The 23,332-nt window shown below is 39.1% G+C and overlaps 1 protein-coding gene across 1 annotated transcript in view; it reads left to right on the forward strand.

The window, feature by feature from the left end:
* LOC148125553 (uncharacterized) overlaps positions 1–21,884 on the forward strand; it is a 30,529-nt gene extending 8,645 nt beyond the window's left edge. Inside the window, exon 3 of the mRNA XM_087935481.1 lies at positions 21,163–21,884. Coding sequence (XP_087791607.1) covers positions 21,163–21,281 — 119 coding nt within the window. The 3' untranslated portion in view covers positions 21,282–21,884. The remainder of the gene's footprint in view (positions 1–21,162) is intronic.
* Positions 21,885–23,332: the final 1,448 nt, after the last annotated feature.

Consider the following 23,332-nt stretch of genomic DNA (forward strand, 5'->3'; position numbering starts at 1 on the left):
TTAGAATGATAAAGAGATCCTTGTCTAACTATAAACCAGGGATTTGCTCTGTTGTGGGTATTTATAAAGTTATAAATGGTCTACAAATAATAAAAGCAAGAAGGTTGAACGGTTGAATCGCTGGCCTGAGAAATGCTCTGGATCTTGCACAAATTCACAGCATCTCGAACACAAATTCACACCACTTTGTGATACAGCAAGCACATCTCAGCTTAATGAATTAGCTTTTGAAAGTATAGTAGAAACTGCAACAGTAAAAGAACAAGATATTAACGGTTCTGTTCATTACATGTCAATGTAGGAATAAATTACATTAATCTTAGTCTGTTTAGGCTTGGGTTGGAAATTATTGATTTGGTTTGCTTAGCAGTGTGCCTGCTGGTATTTTGAGCATATCACAGAGAAATCCAGGTTTCTGTCCTTCCGTAGCTTTTATAAAATAGCTGGCCATTATAAGGGAAAGGTTCTTAGCTACCTTGATTGACTTTAAGAAACTAAGCTGGTAGGACTTGGTTAAAACTAGAAGAAAGACCATGAGGAAACCTTTGGAGCATGGATTTTTAACCATCTAGAAAGCCAGCCTGTCCTTTTGGGATATTCTTCCAAAGGACATATCAAGGATTGACGCTGCTTTGTCTAATCCTTGACAGTTTTCCAAAATACAATCATATCCCTCCAAATTGTTCAGTGGGCACCTAAAAGAAGGCTCAGAACTATTATGTCGCCATTTATTTCAAAAATTACCTCTGCATCTCTGTATGAAGAAAGGACCCCAGTGGCTTTGCTTCCATTTACCAACCATTTTGGTTTTGTATAAATCAGTATCGTGGTTGGTTCTTAGTCACGTGATGCAGTTTTAAGGCAGATCGTGCAGCATTGCCTTAGATGTACAATGGTGGTTTAATTGATTAAATGGCAATATGTTGTGAGCTTTGCTGCAGAAAATAATGGCAATTTTATTTGGGAAATTTTTGTTCTGTTTCCTTCTAGAAGCCTAAAAGGGGCCTGTTGCAAGCATGAGGTTTCATTATTAATATATTTATATGCTTATTTATTTTATGACTGCATTTATAAAGCCCACAACCCAAAGGATTTTAGGCAGATATTTCTTGTTAAAAAATTTAATTTAATTTAATTAAAAAATTAATTTAAAAAAACCACGCATAAAGCCAAACACCATCTGTAGACTGACAACTGTAAAACCTGCTTCTTATATTAAACAATAGACAAATCAGAGAGAGGAAATGGAGTTACCATATAGTTAACCATGTCTGCGTGTTCTCGTTTACACCTCGGTAGCCAGTTTTTCTTGAATTAACTATTCAGATCCATCATGATCCAGGAAAATCAACCTCAAATAAATATATCTGCCTGTGGATGCATAGTTGATGTTGCAAGTAGAGAAGCATTAGGAAGAAAAGAGTCAAACTAAGAGGAATAGTTCCTCATTCGGGCTCCCAAGTGGGGCTCTTTTGCTTTTAAGTATTTTTGCCTTGTTGGTACAATCGAAGAGATTTAGGAGTGGCCATTAACCAAAGCTGCATAAAGAGAGATGAGGCAGGGAGAGACGAGGAAAGGGACGTGAAGGGAGGGGTTGCAAATGTTTCCAGGCCTGAAGGACAGCCATGTTTTGTCCCCCACCCCCCCTCCTCCTCCTGTGGGCTTGAAAGAGTCTGCAAGCAGCGTCTGGGGCATTGCCAAGGCAACTCGGCGGATGCTTCTTGTCCTGGCACGCTGCAGCTGTTTCATTGCCGGCCTTCAGAACAGCAAAATGGGGCGTCTCGTCTCGACAACCCTGGGGTACGATGTGTGCTGCGTGGGGCAGGCCAGCCACACTGCGGTGCAGTAAGGTAACAAGGGAGCCCAGATGCATCAGCAATGGGAAACTGGATTCCAGAGCTGGTGGAGAAATGGGCCTCTCCTGGGTAATTTCAAAATGTGGTTAAAGCAGTGCCTTTTCTTTCTTTCTTTCTTTCTTTCTTTCTTTCTTTCTTTCTTTCTTTCTTTCTTTCTTTCTTTCTTTTCTTCTTTTTTTAATCCTTTCATCCTGTGGTTTGCTAGTTAGGATGGTCATAGCTCCTGGGATTTAAGCAGCCCAGAAAGAGTGGTTTCATAGCAACCTAATTTTTTAAATAAGTACCATAGTGTTGAAATTAACAGTCCAGAAAGATGCAACAATCGTTTGTTTGATTTATTGATTGATTCATGGTCCAGTCCAGTAAAACACAAAACGACATTTAAAATTAAGTCCTGGGAATTTTCAAGCAAAAAGAATTAAGCTTCAGAGCACACCATAAGAAAGAGGCATAGATACCATCGTCTTGGGTGCCATCTTGGTTTTGTTGTTTTTTGTTTTTTGGACCATTGTATCAACACACTTGTGGAAGCCAAACTTTCACCAATTAGTAATACAAAAAAGGCACCGATGAATTTCCACCATTTGGAGCTCCTGCTAAGAACTTCCACAGTGGTATAATTGCTGGATGGTTACAGATACTTCATCTCACCTCACAGCAGGCCCTTTGCCTTCGCCTCCATGAGTGGACTATCCAGGATGAGTGTGCAAAGCCCTCAGATGATCATTACCTTTGGCTGCGTATTCAGACCCAGAAGTTGGGTCGGCAGTTCACACATTAATATCACTCAGGGTTCCTGCCACTTCTGACTCGGATCTTCCCAAATCTTGGTTGCTTTTCTGACCAAGTGGCTACAGACTTTCTCCCACACTACGAAAAATAGGCTACTGCTAAAACAAATTGTCAAAGCTCCTAAAGATGCAAATAGTGATTTCGTACTCTGTCGATTCAGAAAGAGTTTAGAGTTATATGAGGATCAGAAAGATTTAACATTTCACCAGTTTTTATTTTGTGTCTTCTTCCCTTCCTTTTATATTTTTCCCCCTTTTCTGACCTGCCCCCCAATTCTTTCTGTCCTGCACTCAGAGGAGTTCCCCCTCTCCTCATGGCATTTGAGAATGTTTAGGTTCACTTTCTGAGCTCCGTTTATTCTCATTTGACTTCTTATTATTATTTTTTAGTTCCGTGCCTTTTTCTTGCAAGCTTTCTGTCAAATTTAATTGAGGTAGTCCTTTTTGTTCAGCTGCCCTGAAGGCCTCTTTCTAAAGAAGGAAGGGCCTCTTTCAGCCAAGAGCGGGGTGTTCAGTGTGTAAGTGTGTTTGCAAGGTATCATTCAGGTATCCATTGGTGAAAGGACTCATCAGAAACCTTATTTTGACAGATAAGGGTTTTGCAACACTGGTCATTTCTTAGGAAAGCTACGTTTGTGGGGATCCTAGTTCAAAATAGATTTATTTAAGTCAGACTTAATGATGTTACAAGGATAAAGATATGTGACTTCATCCTGGTTTGCTTGAGCTACATAAGATGTTCCGCTTTTGTTACCTTTCCAACAATTATACTTTTATGTTTTGTGCATAATTGTAAATTGTCACATTTCTGCTTTTCGGCTTTTCAGTGAATTAAAGAGAAGGAGAAAAGCCAAATTAAAATTTAAAAACAGTGGTTCAGCTTGATGGACAAATCACAGTTGCCATCTTGACATTTTTGACAAATCCCTGTTCCGTGGACACCCTCAGAAATGGATAAACTAATTCCATTTTTTTTCCATTCCCCTAGATTGCCATAATTCTTTTTTTTAATTATTATTCAGTGGTCAATTTAAGAATCTATAATAGAACATTCACAAACTATATATGCATGATATATGTAAATATATTGATTGTAAGTTAGGCTACTGAATTACCATCTCTTCTTCATAGCATTGTTAGCTAATAATATGGCAAATACTGTAATACTGATAAATTTGTGATTCAGTGTTTTGTAAGATAAGTAACATTTCAAGTTATAAACAAATGTAAACTAAGAAATACAACACTTTATATTCTTGTATTATTTATTTTGCTTTGGATAATTATTGTAAGTATATCTCCTAGAGAGTTCAAGAAGGTATCCATTAGGGATTTCTTCTAATTTTATGCCATCTGTTGAAGTAGGTCTAAGGGAGCATGATTGGCTCAGAGACTCCCAGGGAACTCTGTGAGGGCTTTGAACCCATGTCTCCAGACTGGTGGTTTATGACCTGCTTAGTGACCATTTGAAATTATGAAATTATCCAAAAAGCTACTTACGAATCAGTTTTGAAGTTACAACAACTGCACAGACACGTGCACACACACACATTCACAGTCATATGATTGCATTTTTGGCACTTCACAACTGCATCACCTTTATAATGGTTGGCAGCATCTTGTGGTCACTTGACCATGATTTTCAACTTTTTTTTTTTTTTTTTGACGACTTCCAGAATTCACTTCTGGTTTCTTGTTAAAAAAAAAAGCCCATTGGGTCAAATTGATTTCCTTAATGACCACCATATTTACTTAACCAACATTGCCTAAAATGTTGTGAAATTGAGTCCAGTTAAATGGTGACCTGCTTAATGGCCACAAGGATTATGACTATAATTCGAGACTCAGTTATGGATGTCAGTTGAGGAACATCTATACAATAGTCCAAGTTGAATCTTAATGTTAGTTGTTATTGTTGTTGTTGTATTTTGGAATCAGCATTATATTCCAAGAACATCTGGAATCATTCTACCATTACTCGGTAATGTCATGAAGGACATATTTTTTATTTCCTCAAAGGTGACTTTAGTGGTGGCAATCCCGATGGTCTTTCTCTAGGTCAAAGCACACTGCAGTCTCAAATCCTAATCCAGATAGGGTGGACCTTCTGGTCTTTCATCGACTATTCTTTCATGGACTATTGGTTATTACAAGAATCAAATCAATGTACATAAAATTGCAGTCTTCCCACTAAAACTTGCCTAGAAGTTGTGTTTTAATATGTGGTCATTATAGTGATTTTTTTTTTAAGGAACACAGGTAGTTCTTGACTTAAAAGCAATCAGTTAACCAACATTCAAAATTACATGGCACTGAAAAAAAAAACCAACGTATGACCAGTCCTCGCCTCTATGACTATTGCAGGATCTCCATGGTTACTTGACCAATTTGGGGCCATTTGACATTACAATGATTAAAGCATTCCGGGGTCATGTGACCACCATTTACCACCTTCCCAGCTGTCTTCTGACAAGCAACATTAATGGGAAGAAACTGGATTGGATTAATAATGGTGTGATTCACTTCACAACTGCAGTGATTCATTTAACAACCATGGTAAAAGTTAGAATATTGGGTCAACTCACTTAACAACCACCTTACTTAGCAATGAAATATCTAGTCGTAATTGTGGTCATAAGTCAAGGACTGCCTGTACTTCCTTTGTATTTAGGATTATTGTTGTAGGTTATGAGACAAATGTAGATTATGAGAAAATGGGGCAGGAAGTACGTTCAAAGGGAAGTCTTACATAAATCCTACATATTTGTTAGAGGCAAATAGTTTCATTATTAAATCTGCAATGTTATATAGTCTCTGGATGTTGTATAGCCTCACCCCATTCCTAAGAGGTCTGTAAGGGGTGTGCATAAGTGCACCATCGTGCCTCCCGTCCCTGTCCTATTGTCCCCATTTATTCGTACTTATTCCCTGTATTCTTACTCATGTTTATATTTATACCTATTATCTTGTAAGCAATTGACAAATCAAATAAATAAATTAATAAATATTTCACATATCAAATTATTGGTTTTTGAAATAGGGTTATTAGGGTGTCTACATGCACATGTTTTTCACTCAGGATTTTGGTGTGGAAAACACCCCCTAAAACAGCATAAAATATGTTCTTAAGATGCAGCTTTAAAATCATATTTAAATATTTTTTTATTATTATTTTCAAATAATAATTTTATACATATACATATAAAGGATTTTAATATCCTTTATATATATTAAGGCAAAACAGTTATAAAATGATATGGAAGTCAAGTCATGAAAACTTAATGGAATACTAAAGGTTGAATGAAATGGTCTTGAAAATCCTGGGGGAGTTTTCTTGGGAGTAAAACAGTGTCCCCTAACCAAGAAGGTTTCCTCAGGAATAACCAAGGAAGGGAAAAGAGTTTCCTTTATGTGTCGAGATATCATCTTGTTTTAAAAGAAAGCATCAACATTTTGAATCAGATCAGGAAATAGAGTCTCAGTTACCCATGTAATTATCAACGTAAGAGTTTTCATTTCAGTTTTATAAATTTTACAGAAATCACAGGTTGATGCTGAAGATTCATCCAAGATGGAATTTTATTTGTGCAATAAAATTAATCAGGCTAATTCAGTGCAAGTTTAACTGCTTAGACTGCATTTGGTTTATTATTAATATTTTCTTTGTGCTTATCAATTGTTTTTTTCAATCAGAAACCTTTGGACCTCAAATTAAAACCTCTTTGGTAACTTAGAGAAAATACTTACCTCAAGCATTATTTATTATTTGGAAAAAAAGTTACTTGACAAATTCAGTTAGAAAATAATAAAGAATTCTAATATTCCTCCTGTATTTCATTCATAGTATTTAGTGTTGATGTTTCCACTCGTGGATTAGAGCTGTTCTCAACGAAATGACTTGTTTTACGAGAATTAGCTCACTTCACTGAGCAAAATGTTTCATCTCTTTCGGCATTGACCATCCTGGATGTCATTTAATAGGTTTTACAGCTTACATCTGTAGATGCTTATGCTGTTTTGTGTGATCTTAATCTAAAAGTTGAGAGGCACACCATGTGTGGAACTGAAAACCTTTATTTAAAAAAAAAGAAAAAGAAAAAACACATTTATGCTTATCAGAATAGAATATAAAGTTGCCAGAATTCTTAATGTTTAGATTCTGAGATGTAGAGGACAACCTGGGAAAACACTCCGTGATAGATAAATAAATAAAAAGATAGAATTCTTCAAAGGCCTAGTGAGGGTCAGAATACAACATTTTGGACCTAAAATAAATACTGCAACAAATACAAATGTTTCCTAACCAGTTGGTTTTATCGCATCACTCTCAGCTTCAAAAAAGATGCTAAATATTGAAATTTCAGAACCAATTCTGGGAAGCACCAACTCAACACCACAGGAATTTGGAAGCTTTAAGCTTCCATACAAAAGCAGCTCAGGTAACATGGAGATGTTTCTTCACCTCTTTCAAAGATGCTGCCAAAGAGTTTATTTTGCACACCATGGATATTTTAAAAGATTTTTTGTAACACTCACCTCCATTCCCACGTCACACCAAAAGTTACTTTATGTGTGAGGAAACTTGTATTCTCTGCCCTCCGGAGCTGTTCCCAGAGGGAAGTCCCTATATAGTTGGCCACAAAAATAGGTGGGTGGCATATTTCTCTTTCAGTATTTATTATCCTTAATTGTCTTCATACTGGTAAAGGTTGGTAGTTGGTTTTTTTGGTGTGTTTTTTTTAAAAAAAAATCTTATTCACCTGTATTTTCAGGGAAAGGAGACTATGGTTCGAATCGTAGCCACAGGTAGAAAAATATAGCTGGAATTAAAGTAGCTTGGAGTTTTAGCCCAACTATTATTGTTTTACATTTTGCTGTGCCTGTAACTGCAGTGAAAAATGCTGTTTGTGAGTGTTGCTGTTTGGGCCGTACAGACAACATGGCAGGCCTACAAAATCCAGCATTTATTTTCAAAGAATGCTTCTGGTTTTCTCTTAAATAGTCTATGGCTCCCTTATCCACGTAGCTGGTTCTCCTCAGCATAATAACAAAAATTATGTTCAGCTACCAAGGAAATCCACAATAGGAAGAGGAATTGTAGAAAGTCCACAATGGAAGCTTTGCCTCTTTCATACATATGTTGCACATGTGAGGCACATAAAAAAAGAGGTGGAATTTCAATCACAGCTACCATTTTGACTTTTTTCACCTCCCTCTCTCTCCCACAGAGTCTTCTCTAAGATCCATTTCTCTGGGCAATTACATTTTAAAAAACCCAGACAGGGCCTGTACCATCACTATCACCATACTTGCATAATTTATAAAAAATGCCATTTTGCAAATCAGTTCACCTCTGCATTTATGCTCCATTCTGACAACTTAATCACAACACTAATTCAAAACAAATAGGCCCCTGTTTTATATAAGTGCGCAAATCTCTCATAATTGATACCAGATCTTGGGGGAAAGATTTCAGCTTCTATTACCCTCCTTGCTTCCAGTTGAAAATATTTTTTGTAAGTTACTTATTCAATTGCACATGTCTTAATTTGATGAATGTTTAATATTAAATTGTCCTTTCTGGCAATATTTTTTAGAACGTTTTTCAGACCTAATTTTAGATTCTAAAGGTGTTTAATAGGATTTTTTTTTAAGAAGAAAAAGAATTTTTAAGAATTGGCTTAGTAGTAAGTCAGATTTAATACTGGTTTTTAGATATACAATAAGCTGTAGGAATTGTAATTGAAAAAAGAATAGAAGGATTAATATGTTTTACTTGGAATGTAGTTTTACTTGGAAGTGAGGTTCACTGAATATGATTCATTCCTTGGGTTTAAACTTTTTTTTAAAGGAAAGAAAGCATGAGGTTAAGTTAAAAGAAACTGTAAATTTGAACAACATTGTAGGAAGACAGCTGTGCTAGTCTATGGAAGCCAAAAATCTGAAGGTGTTATCAGATTCCTCCTGATATTTCATCGACTGCTTTGATATAAATACCTATTTCTGCTGCTTTTTCATTTATTTTTAAATAATTGGAGTGATACCATATTCTTTCCCAGTGTCTCCCTTGTCCTTCTTTACTCTTCACTACTAAAAGTCAGCTAGATACAGTAGATAGGTTTTGCTGAAGACTGATGTCTCAGAGAAAGGTATGCCTTAGAAATCAGAGAGGCAATTTATTTTTTGTGATCCATAGATCCTATGTTTGGTATAGATTCCCAAACGGTCTTTGAGGTTCTGCTAGATTACAGGTTTGCATGGTAAAGCCTAGAGCAATGATGACGAACTTTTTTGTCACCGAGTGCCAAAAGTACGCATGCGCATACCCAAAATGCAATGTGCATGCCCCCTGCGCATGTGCACCCCCCCACACACATTCCCCCTTTGTGCATGCATGTGTGCCCTGCATGTGCATGCCTCGTGCATGCATGGCAGAGGCCTGAAGACCATCTGCCCAGCACAAGGCATGCGCGAATGCACGATGGAGCTGAGCTGGGGGGATGACATGTGTGCCCACAGAGAGGGCTCTACATGCGACCTATAGCACATGTACCATAGGTTCGCCACCACAGGCCTAGAGGTTTATGAAGAGATCATGGAAATCCTGTTGAGAATGAGGCCAGGTTGTTGGCCATGAGCAGGAGTGGGATTCAAATTTTTTAACAACCGGTTCTGTGGGTGTGGCTTAGTTGGTGGGTGTGGCTTGGTCATGTTATTGGCTGGGCATGGCCAACTCAGTATCACTCACATCGAGGCACACATCTCCTCGACTGGCCTCTCATGACTGTGGGGGTGCTGTAACAGTTGTAAGTGTGAAAAATGGCCATAAGTCACTTTCTTCAGGGCCACTGTAACTTTGAATGGTCACTCAACACAAGTAAAATACCAGCAAAGGAGGGGGAAAAAACTCCAGAGAAGTTCCAGGTACAGGAAGTCTAGTCCTGCCAAGAATGTAATAAGGGTAATGAAGAGGCAGTTTCTGTAAGCAACCCCAGAATGTTTCCTTCCTGCCTTCCTTACAGGATTAGACCAGTAATTTCTTCTAACAAATGGTTCTCCGAAGTGCTTAGAATGTTAACAACCGGTTCTAGCGAATAGGTGCGAACTGGTAGAATCCCACCCCTGGCCATGAGTGTTCATAAGATATGAACCTTGTGCTATTCCATGTTGGTCTTTCAATCTGATTGATGGCACCAAAAACTGGCTGGGGAAAAAGAGAGTTTGGGAAGGAAGCGTGTATGAAAAAATGGATCAGCATGGTTTTTAGTGCACATTTACCCAACCTGTGGCTCTTATTTTGGGACTCAACTCATAGAAGTTGGGTAATTTTTCCATGCATGATGCCTGGAAGTGTAAACGAGCGAGTATCCCTGTTCGTTCTATGCGTCAACAGAACAAAAGCATGAAATAAAGGACTTGTTCTTTTATAGAAGAAAGAAAAAAGCAACCCACAGTTCTCGGAGGGCAAGAAAGAGAAAATAGAATTCCGACAAGATCCATTATTCCTCATCCCACAAGGTGGGAAAGGAGTGTTAGAAATATAAATGGAAAAACACGCAGCACTTTGGCATGAAAGGGGCCTTGGCAAAATGACAGCTCTCTCTCAAAGGAGGAGCATGACGAAGCTGCAAACAATGAGAGCGTCTCAGGCTCTTTGCGCTAAAGGATTAATCCTTAAGACCAAAATGAATTATTTGTGCAGAAAAGGTTCGGTGGATTTATCTTGCTTCTATTGCACAAAGGAAAGGATAACAGATTGATGAGGTCCCTCAGATAGATTTCTGCAGGTGCACCGGAATTAAAGGCACATCGGTGTCTGAAGTCCGCACCAGATGTGGTCTTCCATGTTGTAACTTTGCCCTTCTCAACAGAATTCCACTGAGCAAAGTACAGATTTTATGGGGCCACCTTATTGACACAACAAAATCTTATTAGGGTAGGGGTGTCAAGCTCAAGGGCCGGGGCCGGGGCCCCGATTTGTCCTGCGAGGTGCTTTTATCTGGCCTACAAGGTTACCCTGGAAACAGTGAAGGACTGGCCTGTGGTGCCTCTGCAGCGAAAACATACTTGTGTGGCTACGACAATCTCCTGCAACCCTCTGCCAGCAAAAACGGAGCTCAGGAAGGCCGCTGTTGCAGCCACCCAAGCTACGTTGTCACTGGCAGAGGACTCAGGCCATTACAGGTGCTCCCGACACGAGTGAAGTTGAGCTGGCCCAGCCCATCCTGGCCACACCCACCTGGCCCCCAAGATTAAACACAACCCTGACGTGGTCTGCAATGAAATCAAATTTGACACCCCCTGTATTAGAGTATTCTGTGGGGGCGGAGGGAGGGGAGAGGTGTGTGTCCAGACATGACCAGACCCAATTTTATGACTTTTTTGCAGAGGTAAATACATACAGGGACCTGTGTTTTATGAGTGTTTCTTGCAGAAAACCCACCCGAAAGACTGGAAACTGGTAAAAGAAACATTGTAAAATGCAGTTACAATGCAGACTGTTGAAAATTCATATGGTTGCTAAATGACCAGTCATTAAATGAGGACTAGCTGTATCTTTTTAAAACAATGTATGTTGCCTTAATTATTAAAGATTGATAGATAGGGTTCATTATAATTATTCATTCAGTAATCTATATATATAAAAGCGAAATACCACTCACACATCATCACAAAATCTCCAGAACTGTAAAGCCTACAAATTTGAAATTTGGCACGTATGTTCCTTTTGGCTTCTAGGTGCTCACTAAGAAAGGATTTTTAAAAATAACTATTGGAGCATTAGTATTTCCTATATTATTATTAACATGCTTTGATGCTAAGGAGTTCTACTCCCCACCTGAAAAGAAATCTCTTCCAAATGCAAAACACAAGCAGAGGAGGGGAGTTTCAGTTTTAATTTCACAACACCAAGCAGCTTTTGTACAGAACAGCTGAGCTAAGCCACGCCCAGGCTCCTTGCTGTCTCCTTGCTCACACAGCAAATACTGTTTCACTTTCCAGACTGAACAACTCTCTCACATACTGACAGGACGCTAGCCAGATGACTACCACCGATGGATGCTGGTAGGCAAAGGCAGAATTCCCCACCCCCCTTATTTTCCTCCCCAAAAACTAAGCCCAACCACATAGTTTCGTAACAAAGCATGGGTATCAAGCTAGTCTTTATATAAAGGCTAATGAAAACTGCAGAGATTGTTGTACAGAACTATCTGTAAAGGAACTATTTATTACAGGGGTGTCAAACTTGCGGCCTGCAGGCTGGATGCATCACGTGCTGGCCCCGCCCACACACGGTTTAGCGAAGGGGGGGAAGTCCCAATATGTCATGTGACAATGACATGAGTTTGACACTCCCGTTTTATTATATCCCCAAACTCCCCAATAGCATTTATTGGATGAAACACACATGAATTTTCTTACAAAAAGTGAATAACTTTTTGTCCATCCTCAAAAAGTATTTAAAGTTATTCTTTCGCTTTCTTATTCATACTAAATATTGATGTAAGATCCATTGTCCAGCTAGATGGCAGCAGTTACCTGACCTTTGTTGATCTCAAAGACATTTAACAGGGTTAGAGTTGGTTGGATTCTGGGTGGGAAACTATTCAGGAAATCTAGGTTTGTAGGCTGGGCTGGGATGTTCAAAAACTTCCTAGAAGAACATCATGGCCAACCACATCTCTATTTATGGCTAAGAAAATAGTGTAGATTTGTTGATGAAGACACCAAAAGTTGAATTTAACCAAAGGAGACCTCAGTTTTTAAGATTCATTAAATTGAGGAATACAGAACCTTTAGCAGGGTAATCAGTGGTCTCCGAGATAGTCTGCAAAAGCAGATTTACACCTCCTTGGAGAACCAATATGGCTTATGGACTGCGCCTGGTTGGCTGAGTGGTAAGTATTACTAAAAGTGAATACGAAGACCAGTGTGTTCCTTGGAGGCCTGTTTGACACATGGATGGCACTTGCGAGCACTTACTAGCTCATGGGTGAACTGTGAATGAGCAGCCTTGAAAACCATCCCTGTTTTTTTAAAATGATTTGTGGGATAACCATTCTCTGGTGATTATCTAATTAAAAAATGCAAGTTAAATGAGGACTTGCAGTTTCCCATCAGCCCATCTTAAGGGTTATCGAAGAGTCAAGTTGCATTATATATGAATATGCCCACGGAGAATATGATACTATAATGACCTGCCAGGAGTTGATCTAGAAGTACATCTTGAGCAAAATAGAAGAACCATACGTTTAATCCAGACCCTGAGATATTAGAATTTCATATTAACCAGGATAATTACAATAACTAACTAGCAGAATAACATGGTGCTACACAGAAGTTGAAACTTGCGTGCATTTATGATTTTTTTTAAAAAAACATGTAACCTATGCCCTTAATCTGATTCTCCTCTACCCTTTTACCAAATTATTCTCATCTGGTATTAATAAAAAGTAATAACATTCATTGACAGCACGAAGTAGAGGACTTCAGTTGCCCGTCTAACAGGAAACATTACATCAAAATGTTCCAATCTAGGTGCTGGGTATAGAAAATGAGTAACTATTCAGCAACTACTCTGGAAGATAATTAATTTTGTTGGCTGCTCTGGATGGGTTTGGAAGGCATTCTCTATATGAGGCCAAGAAAATCCTCTTGTTTTTTGTTTTTTTTTAATGGATCTTGGCTGTCCATCTAAACACCATTCTATTGTGGTCTATTCTCACAAGCCTATTGTATCCAAGTAGTCAGAACAAATTCATGCAAATTACACCATTTGCAGCAATTTCCAGGGCATACATTTATGCACAAAGGGCATACATTTGGATGTTGTGACATTTGGGTTTATCAGACATCGTTCCACCCATGATGGCCCATTAAAATAGGGTTTGACAGTATCAAATAACTTGTTTTAAATCAGGGGTGTTCAATCTTGGCCATTTAAGACCAAACTTCAACACCCTTGATTTAAATCCTGTCTTTTTTTTTTCTTTAGACTACTGATCTTTTAGTCTTATGAGATCCTGTGATAAATGCAAAATAATGATGTCAGAAGAAGGTGACTAGTTCCTGACATGGTAGAATGCTGAAGGACCTGAGATATACCTTGAATGTATTCCTTTAACAGTAAAACAGAAGCCTTTCTTTCTGATGCATTGGATGCATTAGTGCTTCCTTGCCAGTAGATATTTTTATGGTTTTACAGGTGAAACTCGAAAAATTAGAATATCGTGCAAAAATTCATTTATTTCAGTAATGCAACGTAAAAGGTGAAACTTATATATGAGATAGACTCATTACATGCAAAGCAAGATAGTTCAAGCCTTGATTTGTCATAATTGTGATGATTATGGCTTACAGCTCATGAAAACCCCAAAACCACAATCTCAGAAAATTAGAATATTACATGCAATCAATAAAATAAGGATTGTACATAGAACAGTATCGGACCTCTGAAAAGTATAAGCATGCATATGTACTCAGTACTTAGTTTGGGCCCCTTTTGCAGCAATTACTGCCTCAATGCAGCGTGGCATGGAAGCTATCAGCCTGTGGCACTGCTGAGGTGTTATGGAAGACTAGGGTGCTTCAGTAGCGGCCTTCAGCTCTTTTGCATTGTTCGGTCTCATGTCTCTCATCTTTCTCTTGGCAATGCCCCATAGATTCTCTATGGGGTTCAGGTCAGATGAGTTTGCTGGCCAATCTAGTACAGTAATCCCATGGTCATTGAACCAGGTGTTGGTGCTTTTGGCAGTGTGGGCAGGTGCCACATCCTGCTGGAAAATGAAGTCAGTATCCCCATAAAGCTCATCTGTGGAAGGAAGCATGAAGTGCTCCAAAATCTCCTGGTAGACAACTGCATTGACCCTGGACTTAATGAAGCACAGTGGACCAACACCAGCAGATGACATGGCTCCCCAAATCAACACAGACTGTGGAAACTTCACACTGGACTTCAAGTATCTTGCAGTGTATGCCTCTCCATTCTTCCTCCAGACTCTGGGTCCTTGGTTTCCAAATGAGATGCAAAAGTTGCTCTCATCAGAAAAGAGGGCTTTGGACCACTGAGCAACAGACCAGTTCTGTTTTTCTTTAGCCCAGGTAAGACGATTCTGACATGGTTGTTCAGGAGCAGCTTGACAAGAAGAATACGACATTTGAAGCCCATGTCCAGGATCCATCCGTGTGTGGTGGCTCTTGATGCACTGACTCCAGCCTCAGTCCACTCCTTGTGAAAATCCCCAACACTTTTGAATGGCCTTTTGCTGACAATCCTCTCCAGGTTGTGGGCATCCCTGCTGTTTGTGCACCTTTTTCTTCCACATTTCCCCCTTCCACATAACTTTCTATTAATGTGCTTTGAATCAGCACTTTGGGAACATCCAACTTCTTTTGCAATTACCTTTTGAGGCTTTCCCTCCTTATGGAGGGTGTCAGTGATGGTTTTCTGCACAACTGTCAGGTCAACAGTCTTTCTCATGATTGTGATTCCTACAGAACCAGACTGAGAGACCATTTAAAGGCTCAGGAACCCTTTGCAGGTGTTATGGCTTAATTAGCTGATTAGAGTGGGACACTTTGAGCCTAGAATATTGAACCTTTTCACAATATTCTAATTTTCTGAGATTGTAGATTTGGGGTTTTCATGAGCTGTAAGCCATAATCATCTCAGTTATGACACATCAAAGCTTGAACTGTCTTGCTTTGCATGTAATGAGTCTATCTCATATATTAGGTTCACCTATTAAGTTGCATTACTGAAATAAATAAACTTTTGTACGATATTCTCATTTTTCAAGTTTCACCTGTATGTATGAGGACTCACAACAGTAACCTCCTTTTGTCAGCCATTCCGCTCCAGTCAGGTTTGATTCTTCTCCATGTGTAACCTCCGACTCTTCAGGGTTTTCCTTTGAAAACCAAAAACATGTTAGGGCAAACCTAGGTACTAGACCTCTTTGGGATGGCTGATGGAAACATGATTTGTTTCTAGCCTCACAACAAACTGGGAGGTATAGTAAGCTAAGAGTTGAGAAAGGTTCAAGCCAGTGTGGGATTCAAATTTTTTTACTACCAGTTCTTTGGGCGTGGCATGGCTTGGTGGGCATGGCAGGGGAAGGTTACTGTAAAATCTCCATTCCCACCTCACTCCAGTGGAAGGATACTGCAAAATCTCCATTCCCTCCCCACCCACTAACCTGCTTTCCAGCTCCGTTCTCCTGTGCAGGGCAACCAAAGAAGACCCAGCCGATCAGCTGGGACTCGGGAGGCAGAGAATAGATGGGGGCAGGGCCAGTCAGAGGTGGTATTTGCTGGTTCTCTGAACTACTCAAAATTTCCGCTACCAGTTCTCCAGAACTGGTCAGAACCTGCTGAATCCCACCTCTGGTTCAAGCTCATTACCTGAAAACCATATCTTAAGTGGAAATCTGAATTTCTTCCTTGGCCTTATCCAACAGTCCAACTCCTGTATATTTTGGATCTTTTGTTTGCATCAACTTTGAAAGGATTTGTGCCATGAGCATATATTATTGGCAATCAGACTTGGAAAGGATTAAGAAGTATTGCTGGGTTCCCTGAAATCCTGGCATTAAGCCTAATGTATGGCCCAGAGGTTAATCCTGGCATCCAAAACTATCATCCACTTTAAAAAGATGTTTAGTCAACTAATATATGGATTTTATTACAAATATAACATTCAGATTTTATGCTTTCCAGTAAGTGATTATAGTCAGGATAGAATTCTATAAACATGGTTTTTTGTGGGTGGGTCTTTTTGAATCCTCTTTCCTTTGGTCAGTTTTGTGTAATATATAAGGTTTATTAAAATAGGATATTTATATGCTAACATGTTATTAGAAACCAAAAAAATCAGCAGGACTTTGACTTTCCAAGAATTTCCCCCCAGGAGTTTTAAAAATATTGACAAAACTTAAATATTTAAGGATAAAGGTCAGTGGTTTGTGGCATGGATGAGTTAGACGACTATCATAGATACTGTCAAAATTGGAGCGGGACAGGGCAAACAAGTCCACATCAACATTTCTTTTCCTACTTAAAGCAGGACATGCCATTGCCATAATAACAGATCATTAAAAGATACCTAGTGGTCAAGGGCAGCATTTTTTTTTCTACTTATTACTGCTCAAATTATGGCCTTTTATTTCTTTATAGGCCCCAAGGTATTCTCCTAGATAGCAGAGCACTTCAGAAATCACTTTACATTACTATGCATGAAGAAAAACCCAGGCTTGAGCTGTAGTGACCTCTGATGGTACAAAAGGGATCTCTAATGGGATTTCATTGTGGGCAGAATGGATCTCCCCACAAGGGGATTCATCAGCCAAAACCAACACGTTTTGTTTTGTTTTTAAAGAAAAGCAACCCTTTCGCCATTCTAGAAGTAAAAACATCTCTTTGTTTAGTTTGGTAAGAAAAGCATTTTAGATGGAGAATGAACGGTCTTAGCATTCACATATATATACACACACTTGATTTAGAGAAGAAAGATCTGGGTTAAGTTTTAAATTACTACTCTTGGCAGGCAGTGATTTATTCCTCATGAAAAACTATTCAGAGATCCTGATTTTTGATATAGCTCAACAAGGTAGTAGTGGTGTCAATATTCAGGGAGCTAATGTTGGAATGGAGGCAGAAACCTGCAGTATTTGAAAACTGGTGATTTGTCTCAGCTTCTAAACCTTTACAAATGCTGTTTACAGTGCTGTATTAACCATTAAGCAGACTAAGCACATGCTTAGGGCACCAGGCCCAAAGGGGGCACCACAGAGTTGAGAATATGGCTTCGTTTGTACAGTATGTACAAAGTAGGGGGTACCAAGATTTATCAGTGCTTAGAGCACCACTGAGCCTTCATCCGCCACTGGCTGTTTAGCTTCCAATTATAGATAAAATCCATCACTGTTTAATTACAGGTTTAAAATAGTGTTCTTAAAGCCATTGTTCAAGAGTGGGAGGATGGGAGGCATTGCAACTGAAAGGCCCTAGGCTCAAACCTTTGGAAGTTCAGGGAGATTTGAGCCTATGGACCTGGGGTGGGAAGCTATGGGGCCTTTGTGGCTGGCTCAGGAAATTCTGGGAGTTGAATTCCACAGGTTGTAAAGGAGCCATAGTTGCCCACCCTCACTGTAGAGCAGGGCTGTCAAACTCCTGGCCCATGGGCCGGATGCGTCACACACTGGCCACGCCCATGCCCGGTTTAACGAAGGGGGTGGGAAAGTCTTGATACGTCACGTAACACCGTGAGTTTGACACCCCTGCTGTAGATCATGTTCAAGACTTTCCTTAAAATAAAACAATTGCCCAGATTTCTGCAATCTTGTTTGAAGAAAACCATTTTTAGGATTACCCCTTTATGTCCTTAATATTGGGAAGAGGTTCTTTGTGCTTTTAACATGTTCCCCCAAAAGAGCCTGGCTAAAAGCACTCATCTGTCCTTCTGGATAGTTGCTATAAGACAGTGGTTCCCAACCTTTTTTTCGCCCCGCACCCCTAAATAAATTTCACTCGACCCTCGCACCCCCTGAAATAAATAATAAATAAAAATGCCAACATATAGCCAATATCCTATTATTTACCTGGACTTTTCTCGCACCCCCCGGGTTGGGGACCCCTGTTATAAGAAGAACCTTCTTGATTGTATATACTATAGCAATGCTTTTTTGAAAGTTTGGGATTTATTTTATACAATGCTCTTCCATGAATAGTTGTTTTTAAATGAAAGCTAAACTACAAAGAGCAATTACAAGTATGCAGTTACTGTATATTTAAGAAGGTGAAATTGAAGGTGAAATGGCATGAGATTAAGCAAGATATGATATGAGAACATTGGTTATACTCACACTGTTATGTGGTTCAAGCACTCATAATTTGCCTTGGTCTCCAGGTCAACACTGGGTCTAAGAGGAATACATTTAGCTAGGCCTTCAACAGGTATGGTTTTCCCTGGTTATTTCATAGAATGTATGTCCAGCTGCACCTGGAGATATAGCTGCTCAAAATCCTTGCTAGTCAGATAGCTTCCAACCAGAGTTTCCTTTCTTTTTCCTCCCTGAACTCCCACTTAACACGCAGGCAAACCTTTCAAATTCTCAAAAAATGAAAAAAAGACTTAAGTTTCCATTTTGGTTGATAAGTTAACCCCATTTCCCTAGTCCACCACACCTTTGGAGATGGTCACAACAATTTGAATGAAGGGAAAGAGGATAATATTACTTTTTAAAACTCGTTAATTTGAAATCCGTTTACGAAACCAATATTGTTTTAATCTTCAGAGCCTAAAATTACATTTATACCAATGACAAACTTGGATTTCAGAACTAATTTCTGGTCTGTGCATTGATCTTTGTTCACGTCACACTCAATAAAAAGTATTTTCCTAGTTTAATCAGCATGCCTTTAAAAAACAAACTTAGAAATACAAGCCTTGGATCTGGTCAGGATTTTTAAAAACAATTCCAGCTATCAAAAATAAAATCAAAGGTGAGCTTTCCTGTCTACAAAACTAGCTCAGAACTATTATACATACCATATATAATTTGTTCCAAATTTGGATTCTTGCTGGATACCATCATGGGTGCTGGTGTGGGAAAGAGAGACAGTTGATGTAATGACACCACTGCACAAGTGACATTATCCTGTGTAATTCCCCTGTTGTTAATCAGTATGGCTTGTAGTGTGCCTGTTGTTACTGCCTGCTTCTCATACTACAAACTTCACGATGTTGAAATGAAATAATTTAGACTTATTAAGCAATTGAGTTTTCAGTATAATAATCAAGTTTCACTTAGAACTGAAAGCTACCTGGTCACTGGCTGAAGCTGATTGATTGGTTGATTGATTGATTTGATTTCCTTTTTTTATTTAATTCCTTTATTATTAAAGTGAATGTTGCTGTGAGTACAAAATCAGAGGTGGTTTATACAAATAGCCAAGCTATGCAAGAAAAGTCTGCTTGTTTAAAAAAAAACAACTCTATCCACCTTACTTCCAAACTAGAAAATAAACAGATGCTCGGTCTTAGCAAGCTTCAAAAAGTATATAATGCATTTATTAATACAGCTTGCTAGTTTGAGTTGGTTTGGGCTTGGACTTATAAATAGGAGAGTGAAGGTTTTTCAGAGTTCAAAAAAAGAATTGGGTAATTTGATATTCATCCCAGTTTTTACCTGAGGACAGTTGCACCGTTCCTATCCATGTAAAACAAAGGTACTTCATGCTGAAATGGACATCCCAGAACGTGCTTTCTTGAAATTAGTGCAATGGGAATGTATAATGCACATATATGTTATTAAATAGGTTCCTGTGCAGAGTGAAACTCTGCCACAAATTATATCCTTTACAATAATAACTCTCAAGTTTGGGACCGTTTGTTAAAAACTCATTCTCCTTTGTATGGCTGAGAATTTCTGCTCAGCAATACAGATGGAAAATGAGCTGGACCATTTCAACCAATTCCCTGTTGCACAGCCTATCACTTCAATCTCGGCTCAATTCCAGTACGCAGGAAATGGCTGAAAAATCCTATTTTGTTCGGAGGGAAGGATATAACTGCTGGAACATTAAGTACTCTGTGGAACATAAAGCATGAAATGCACATGCAATTCAGTGAATTGGATGTAAAGAAACTGTGCGAGTCCATCCAAGTGCAATCTTAATACAGTCACTTCTGGAAGTAAATGCTTTTTGCTCAAGGTGCTTATGTTTAAATAGGTGTACCTATCGCTCCGTTAATGGGTGTCAATTAGATTACCCCCAAATCAGAGGAAGCATGGAATATTTTACATCTTGTAATAATTCTATGAATAATTCTACAAATACCATGTTAGCCTGAAAATACATTCTCATTCTCTTCCTCTCTGTCTCTTGCTTTCTTGCTTGCTTGCTTCCTTCCTTCCTTCTTTTCTTTCTTTCTTTCTGCCTGTCTTTCTTTTTCTTTTCTTTCTCTCTCTCTCTCTCTCTCTCCCTCCCTCCCTCTCTCTCTTCCCTCTCTCTCTTTCTTCCCTCTCCCTCCCTCCATCTCTTTCTCTTGTATTTGAGTAGGGAAATTTTCATCACTTCACCTGCATTTTGGAGACACTTCTTCCATAAAGGACATAGGACCATAGGTAATGCACAGTTGCAATTTAAATGAAAATGGTTCTGCATCATTAAGGTACAATTTTCCCCTAACAATCTCCCACCGTGTATCTGAAACTAGACAACAGTATTGTCTAGTTGTTTGACTTCAGATCAGGATTTCGACATGACAAAGTATTGTTTGGCTGCTGCATTGAAGTTCTTCAGAGGCTTGTTTGTGAACAGAGTGTAGTGTGTATGTGTTGAGTAGCTAAAAGTAGCCAAAAGGGGGAAATTAATTGTGGTGGGGGAACAACCTGAACAATCTTGGTTGATTTTTTAAAAAAGGTTTAGGCCAGGGACCATTAGGGGGGAGTTCACTCATACTATTTTGACTGGGCTCCTGCTCCTGATAAAGTTCCTTTCTGTTCTTGTAGATATTGGTATCTTAATCTTGTACTTGCTGATCTGGATCACAGCTACAAAGAGGACGGCAGCACAAGCATCCTATAACAACGTTTGTGTTACAAAGGGGGTGGGGATTTTTAATGCATGATTGATGTAGTCCTCTCAACATATGACTATAAAGTTTTAGCGGAAGAGGAAGGAGGACTCTCTATCACTTGGGTAGACCTGTTCCAAATATTTCATTTCCTTGGCTGTCCTTTATATCTGGGAAGATGCCAGTCTTTTTACACTCCAGAAGGATTTTGGGGAGGAGAACCTCTGTCTCCTGTGGTGAGATTTCATCCATCTGGATGGAATGTGTCTTTCAACATTTTCTTAGCTTCCCTTTAGCTAATTTAAAATTTGCACTCACTCATGTCCAACCATGGTTACCCAACGCATCAGTGATTCCACATGCCAGCAGAGTCAGTCTACTTCATTATCATGAAGAAAGGCCTACTGTTGTTAACGAGTCTCTGGCTTGTTTTATTATAATGACATTTTGGGTTTCGGTTATTCGGGTGAAGTTTCAGACTGATCTGATAAAATCAAATTAAAAGGGCCTGAACTGTTCACATGGATGTGTCTATATTTTATTTATGTCCCAAGACCCAATATAAAAGCCAAGGACAAAACAAATACAGTGAAATTACACAAAATCCTGAAACAGTGTCTACCCAAAGATGGTATGACACTACCATATGCCTCTTGATAGCTCATCCTTCTAATTTTTTAGTATCCATTTCATTTTTTCTTCTGTCATCTAGCTCTTTCCACAGCTTTAACTCATTTTTAGCCCAAGCAGAGTTTACATATATTTCTGTCAAATGTTGCTGAAAGCTATTGATGTGCTTTATTCTGAAACCCGGGAAACAGTTCAAAACAGACGCCTGGATCTTGTGATGGGGGCTGCTAATACAATTCAAGAATTTGCTGCCTCGTTCAAGTCATTGCTAACACTGTTGTGCTGAGCCTGGTCAAATAACATCTGAAGTTAAGAAAATGTACATGCGCCCTTGGGTGTACAGCATTGCCATTTTCATCAAACAAATAAAGCAATGTTACAGGTAGTCCCCGACTTACGACCTTTGCAACATCCCCATGGTCACATGATCAAAATTCAGATGCTTGGCCACTGGTTTATATTTATAACGGTTGCAATGTCCCCAGAGGGGGGGGTCATGTGATCGCCTTTGAAGACCTTTGCATAAGCAAAGTCAATGGGGAAGCCAGATTCACTTTACAGCCATGTTACTCATTTAACAATGGCCGTGATTCATTTAACCATTACGTCAAGAAAAGTCATAAAATGGGGCAAACTTTGCTTAACAAAGGTTTTACTTAGCAACATAAATTATGGGTTCATTGTGGTTGTACGTCAAGGGCTACCTGTACTTGTCTCAAACGTTGTTGTACAAAATATAAAATCACATCATTTGGGGCATGGCATTACTAAAACTGCTCAGAATCTGAGAAGAACAAAATGGAGTGAGGGTTGTGTAAATTTCTCACCTTGTTGGATTTGTCTTCAAACTTGACAGAATTAAGACTTGTGAACTTCAACTCCCAGAATTCCTCCTCCAGTCATGTTAGCTCAGGAATTCTGGGAGTTGAAGTCCACAAGTCTTAAACTTGCCAAATTTGAAGACCCTTGGTCTAGAACCTGTTCTGTTTTGGTCCTGAGGAGCAGCTGTTGGAGAGTCCAGGTGTAGAGGTGAGAGTCCAGGAGGAGGCAGTCAAGAAGGTGACTATCATAGTGCACTCAAAGCACCATCTGTATTTTCTGGGCCTCACACCATTATGGCCGCCATTTTCACATTATTGAGCATGTCCCAAAAGTGGCAACTGGATTTTCTTGGTTTTCTTCCCTTTGAAAATGTTTCACTTGTCATCCAAGAAGCTTCTTCAGTTCTAAATGACTGTAAGGAAAGCCCAGTTTCTTTTGGAAAACGGACCTTTGGGACAACCATGACTGGCACAATTGAGAATCTCCACAGGCATTATTGTCCCCAGAGAGTCTAAGGAAGTAATTTTTGTAAGAGAGGTTTGGGGATAAATGAAATGATGTGGGAAAAAAGAAAATAATAAGAAGCACCATAAGGCATAACTGCTGTGATACAATGCATGTCATGATGTCACGTGGAAATGGTGCAGATTGCA

This window comes from Pseudonaja textilis, chromosome 5 (genome assembly GCF_049901715.1).
Source record: "Pseudonaja textilis isolate UNSWEBS1 chromosome 5, rPseTex1.2, whole genome shotgun sequence".
In the NCBI taxonomy this organism is placed as follows: domain Eukaryota; kingdom Metazoa; phylum Chordata; class Lepidosauria; order Squamata; family Elapidae; genus Pseudonaja; species Pseudonaja textilis.